The sequence below is a fragment of the Drosophila ficusphila genome, unplaced genomic scaffold (assembly GCF_018152265.1).
Source record: "Drosophila ficusphila isolate 14025-0441.05 unplaced genomic scaffold, ASM1815226v1 contig_414, whole genome shotgun sequence".
Taxonomy (NCBI): domain Eukaryota; kingdom Metazoa; phylum Arthropoda; class Insecta; order Diptera; family Drosophilidae; genus Drosophila; species Drosophila ficusphila.
This window is the reverse complement of record NW_025064328.1, coordinates 1,838,143-1,844,439: the sequence shown is the minus strand read 5'-3', so window position 1 is coordinate 1,844,439 and position 6,297 is coordinate 1,838,143. Positions and strand designations below refer to the sequence as shown.

At 54.3% G+C, this 6,297-nt stretch overlaps 1 protein-coding gene across 1 annotated transcript; it reads left to right on the top strand.

The window, feature by feature from the left end:
• Positions 1 to 468: 468 nt before the first annotated feature.
• LOC108094892 (toll-like receptor 7) lies at positions 469 to 5,993 on the top strand. Its single transcript, XM_017195732.2, has one exon. The coding sequence runs from the start codon at positions 902 to 904 to the stop codon at positions 5,039 to 5,041; it is 4,140 nt and encodes a 1,379-aa protein (XP_017051221.1). The 5' UTR covers positions 469 to 901; the 3' UTR covers positions 5,042 to 5,993.
• Positions 5,994 to 6,297: the final 304 nt, after the last annotated feature.

Here is a 6,297-nt window from a genome sequence, read left to right as displayed (position 1 = left end):
TCAGATAGCTCCCTATATAATCCACTGATAGCAGATAACCCATCTGAACTCTGTTGATTATTCCACTTCCCTTTGCTAATTGTGCGGACAGAAATCGGAGAGAGAGCGGCGATGGGTTAACGTCAACAAAGCATCATGTGTGTGTGCAACATTTCCCCTACTTTCGGCGAGAGCGGGAGAGAGAGAGCCGCTCTCGCGTGTGTGTGTGACACATGCAGGCAGGAAATGCAGCGCGTCGGCGTGTGTGTGTGTGTACTTGCGAGCGGCTGAGAGCAGAGCAGCGCAGCAAACAGCGCTGCATACGTGTTTGTGTGGCGAGCGCGAGAGTGGATGCACATGCACATGCACACCTACGGTGTGTTGTCTGTCTGCCGGCCAACACTGCGAGTGAGTGTGTGTGTGCGAGCGCTGCCACGACGCAGCGACGTCGTCGGTTTCACATTTTCAACGAGCCAACGGAGTCGAGATGGCCAACTCCAGCAGTCAGTTTCAATCGAATCGCGAGGCGGCCAACATGTTTTGAGAAAACGAGCTCTCGCCGAAACGAACGAAGTCGTTGCCACTAACACACAGTCGCGCCAAGTGCCAAGTTTAAAAATCCAATCACCAAACTACCAACTACCAATTATACACAGTTGGAAAAATCACGAAAAGCAAAGAAACGTAAAAGTGCAAAAATCGCTAAGTGCTAACCGCAAAAACGCAAAACGCCGGCTCACTCAAGGATTACGGGCAATCGGGCTGCGGAAAAAGCGATCGAAAAATGAAAACCAGAAAGTGACCGAGTTGTGCACCACACTCAACCACCACCCACAACCACCCACATAGCCGCAAAGGCTACAAATAAAATTAACAAATAACACAAATTCAAGTTAAGTAAGCCAACTAGCAAATCACCGAAATGCCAGCCATCAGCATAAATTTCGCCGCCTGCCTGTTGCTTCTCGTGGCTCTTGCGCATGCGCAGCAGTGCAACTGGCAGTACGGCCTCACTACGATGGACATCCGGTGCAGTGTTCGTGCTCTGGAGTCGACGGGCTCGCCGCTCGATCTCCAAGTGGCGGAGGCGGCCGGCCGCCTGGAGGTGCAGTGCAGCCAGGAGCTGTTGCACGCCAGCGAACTGGCGCCCGGACTCTTCCGGCAGCTGCAGAAGCTCTCGGAGCTGCGGATCGACTCTTGCAAGCTGCAGCGAGTGCCACCGAACGCCTTCGACGGCCTCATGTCGCTCAAGCGTCTCTCCCTGGAGTCCCACAATTCGGTCTGGGGTCCAGGAAAAACGTTAGAACTCCATGGCCAATCCTTCCAGGGATTGAAGGAGTTGTCCGAGCTCCATTTGGCCGACAACAACATTCGCCAGCTGCCCGAGGGCGTCTGGTGCTCCATGCCCAGCCTGCAGCTGCTCAATCTCACCCAGAATCGGATCCGGTCGGCCGAGTTCCTTGGCTTCTCCGAGAAGCTCTGCGCCGGTTCGGCCCTGAGCAATGCCAATGGAGCGGTGAGCGGAGGTTCGGAGCTCCAGGCCCTGGATGTCTCCTTCAACGAGCTCCGTTCGCTGCCGGACGCCTGGGGAGCGTCCCGCTTGAGGCGCCTCCAGACCCTCAGCCTGCAGCACAACAACATCAGCAGCCTGGCCCCCAATGCCCTGGCCGGCCTGAGTTCCCTGCGAGTGCTGAACATCTCGTACAACCACCTGGAGTCGCTGCCCTCGGAGGCCTTTGCCGGTAACAAGGAGCTGCGGGAACTGCACCTGCAGGGCAACGATCTGTACGATCTGCCGAAGGGTCTGCTGCACCGCCTGGAACAGCTGCTGGTGCTCGACCTGAGTGGCAACCAGCTGACCAGCCACCACGTGGACAACAGCACCTTCGCCGGGCTCATCCGCCTGATTGTGCTGAACCTCTCGAACAACGCACTCACCCGCATCGGAGCCAAGACCTTCAAGGAGCTGTACTTCCTGCAGATCCTGGACATGCGCAACAACTCCATCGGCCACATCGAGGAGGGCGCCTTCCTGCCGCTGTACAACCTGCACACCCTCAACCTCGCCGAGAACCGCCTGCACACGCTGGACAACCGCATCTTCAACGGACTCTACGTGCTGACCAAACTCACGCTGAACAACAACCTCGTGAGCATCGTGGAGACGCAGGCCTTCCGCAACTGTTCCGACCTCAAGGAACTGGATCTCAGCTCCAACCAGCTGACGGAAGTGCCCGAGGCTGTGCAGGATTTGAGCATGCTGAAGACCCTGGATCTGGGCGAGAACCAGATCTCGGACTTCAAGAACAACACCTTCCGCAATCTGAATCAGCTGACGGGTCTGCGCTTGATCGACAACCGGATTGGCAACATCACCGTGGGCATGTTCCAGGATCTGCCGCGACTGAGTGTGCTCAATCTGGCCAAGAACCGCATCCAGAGCATCGAGCGGGGCGCCTTCGACAAGAACACCGAGATTGAGGCCATCCGCTTGGACAAGAACTTCCTCACCGACATCAACGGAATCTTCGCCACTCTGGCCTCTCTCCTCTGGCTGAATCTCTCCGAGAATCACCTGGTGTGGTTCGACTACGCCTTCATTCCCTCGAACCTCAAGTGGCTGGACATCCATGGCAACTACATCGAGGCCCTGGGCAACTACTACAAGCTGCAGGAGGAGATCCGAGTGACCACACTGGATGCCTCGCACAACCGCATCACGGAGATCGGAGCCATGTCGGTGCCGAACTCCATTGAGCTGCTCTTCATCAACAACAACATCATCGGCCAGATCCAGGCCAACACCTTCGTGGACAAGACCCGGCTGGCCCGCGTGGATCTCTACGCCAATGTGCTGTCCAAGATCTCGCTGAATGCCCTGCGTGTGGCTCCCGTTTCCGTGGAGAAACCAGTTCCCGAGTTCTACCTGGGCGGCAATCCCTTCGAGTGCGACTGCTCGATGGAGTGGCTGCAGCGCATCAACAACCTGACCACCCGCCAGCATCCGCACGTTGTGGACCTGGCCAACATCGAGTGCTTGATGCCACACAGTCGCAGTGCTCCTCTGCGTCCGCTGGCCACCTTGTCCGCCTCGGACTTCGTTTGCAAGTACGAGAGCCACTGCCCGCCAACTTGCCACTGCTGCGAGTACGAGCAGTGCGAGTGCGAGGTGATCTGCCCCGGCAACTGCAGCTGCTTCCACGACGCCACCTGGGCCACCAACATCGTGGACTGTGGCCGCCAGGACCTGGCCTCCCTGCCCAACCGCATTCCCATGGACGTCAGCGATCTCTACTTGGATGGCAACAACATGCAGGAGTTGGAGGTCGGCCACTTGGTGGGTCGTCGCAACCTGCGCGCTCTCTACTTGAATGCCTCCAACCTGATGACCCTCCAGAATGGCAGCTTGGCTCAGCTGGTCAACCTGCGAGTGCTCCATCTGGAGAACAACAAGCTTACCGCCTTGGAGGGCACCGAATTCCGCTCGCTGGGACTTCTCAGGGAACTCTACCTGCACAACAACATGCTGAGCCACATCTCGAATGCCACCTTTGAGCCTCTGGTTTCCCTGGAGGTTCTCCGACTGGACAACAACCGCCTGAGCTCCCTGCCCAACCTGCAGTACCGCCACAGTCTTCAGGGATTGACTCTGGGCAGGAATGCCTGGTCATGTCGCTGCCAGCAGCTGAGGGAACTAGCTCAATTCGTTTCCGATAATGCGATGGTTGTGCGGGACTCCCACGACATCTACTGCTTGGATGCGGGCATCAAGCGGGAGCTGGAGCTCATTGGCAACCTGGCCAACGGACCCGACTGCTCGGAGCTGCTCGATGCCAGTGCCAGCAACATCAGCTCCTCGCAGGATCTGGCTGGAGGCTATAGGTTGCCCCTATTGGCAGCTGTGCTGGTGCTCATCTTCCTGGTCGTCGTGCTCATCATTGTCTTCGTCTTCCGGGAAAGCGTTCGCATGTGGCTCTTTGCCCACTACGGAGTCAGGGTTTGTGAACCGCGCTTCGAGGACGCCGGCAAGCTGTACGACGCCATCATCCTCCATTCGGAGAAGGACTACGAGTTCGTCTGCCGCAACATCGCCGCCGAATTGGAGCACGGTCGTCCGCCCTTCCGTCTCTGCATTCAGCAGAGGGATCTTCCCCCCCAGGCTTCCCACTTGCAGCTGGTTGAAGGAGCCCGCGCCTCGAGGAAGATCATCCTGGTGCTGACCCGCAACCTCCTGGCCACCGAATGGAACCGGATCGAGTTTCGCAACGCCTTCCACGAATCGCTGAGGGGCTTGGCCCAGAAGCTGGTCATCATCGAGGAGACGAGCGTCTCCGCCGAGGCGGAGGATGTGGCGGAGCTGTCGCCCTACCTGAAGTCGGTGCCCTCGAACCGCCTGCTCACCTGCGACCGGTACTTCTGGGAGAAGCTGCGCTACGCCATCCCCATCGAGCTGTCGCCGCGGGGCAACAACTACACGCTGGATCACCACGAGCGCTTCAAGCAGCCGGTGTCGCCGGGCATGATCTTCCGGCAGGCGCCACCACCGCCGGCCTACTACTGCACCGAGGACATGGAGGCCAACTACAGCTCGGCCACCACGGCCACGCCCTCGCCTCGCCCCACGCGCCCCGGCGGCGCCGCCCGCATCGTGGACTCCATGCCGATGCCCATGCGTCCGCCGTCGGAGCACATCTACCACAGCATCGAGTCGGAGTACAGTGCGTACGACCAGCACGAGGCGCTCTCCATGATTCCCACGGGTCTGATGCACCACCAGCAGCAGCAGCAGTTGCGACTGCAGCAACAGCAGCAGCAGCAGCAACGACTGTTGCAGCCGCAATTCCGGGCAATGCCGCAGCAGGCAATGCCGGTGGCTTCGGCGCCGGTGCACCTGCGCAGTGGCAGTGGTTTGAGCCAGGCCAGCACCAGCACCCAATCCACAGCCCAGGCTTCCACTTCCGCAGCAGCGGCACAGCAGCAACACCAGCAGCAGCAGCAGCAGCAACAGGCAGCTGGTGGCAGCGAAGCGGCCAATAAGAACGGCCAGGCTTTCCTGGTTTAAGCTCAACCACCTCTCCCCTCTCCTCTCCTCACCGAATGAATGGCCATCTCTTTCAACCTCGCAGCGTTTCGCGGCGCAGGAGCGGCCATCTTGAAGCTGATCGCTCACTGGCGCAGAAAATAACTGAGAACAAGGACTCGTCGAGTGGAGGAAGCAGAAAACAGGACGCACACCAACACACACAAACACACTCACATCCAAAACAAAAAGACTTCTTCGTAGGCATTTCTCGAACCACAATATATTTATACGTATTTTTTTTCGTCAAGCAATTCGCCTTTGGATGTTGTGGTTGTTGTTGACGTTTCGTAGTTGTGTAGCACTGCCAAAAAACAAAAAAGAAAAACAAAAATGGAAAAAGGAGAAAAGAACGCACAAGACACGCCCACACATTCATATACGAGCATATAGGAATAATATTATTATTATAAAATAATTAACATAAACGTAAAACAAACAATTACTAGAAATGTTGCAGAAACACTTTCAAATTCAATGTGATATACTAATTAACTATAATTAAATCGGCACATGCGAATATGCCTCTAACTGTAATGCGTAGACCTATATAGTAGTTCTAGCCAGGCGTAAAGAACGTAAACCTAAAACTAAACTAAACTATTGTTAACTATAACTAAAAGTAATGCTAAAGAGAAATACACACATTCGTTCGCATCCAGTTGATCGTGTTTGTCGATTCATTCATCCTAAGCTACACGAAACAATAACTAAATGAATATTTAATAAACCTAATTGTATATAGAACAATCGCAAGAGCCACCACATTTAGAGCACTTAATGTATTTATGTATCGTACTGTATAGAGATGAGGGAGCTAAATTAATTGAATTAAATTTACTTAATGACGAAATGTATTATTAAATTAATTATTACAATTACATAAAACCAGCCAGAAAAATATATCTGCGAAAATAAAATGCAAAAACATTAAAAAATATTGACAAAAATTAAATCACAACCATCTTCTTACTTAAATTGGGGCACGGGGTCATTCGTCTTTTACAGGAACAGCAAAAAAAAAAAGGAGGATGAATTTAATTAAAGTACGGTTCGCATAAAGAAACCCTGTTGTGCAGAAAATGCAACTGACACCGTTCCCACAGGGATACAAAGGAAAAACGGAAATTTATTCATTTTCATTTGGCATTTCCTCTATGGGAACAGCAAAGGTCACAGTGCAAACGTTAACTAAAACCTAAATGCATAACTGAACTGTGAATGGGTAAAACTAACTA

Coding starts and splice junctions, on each gene's coding strand:
- LOC108094892 (XM_017195732.2), top strand. CDS start 902: ATGCCAGCCATCAGCATAAATTTCGCCGCCTGCCTGTTGCTTCTCGTG.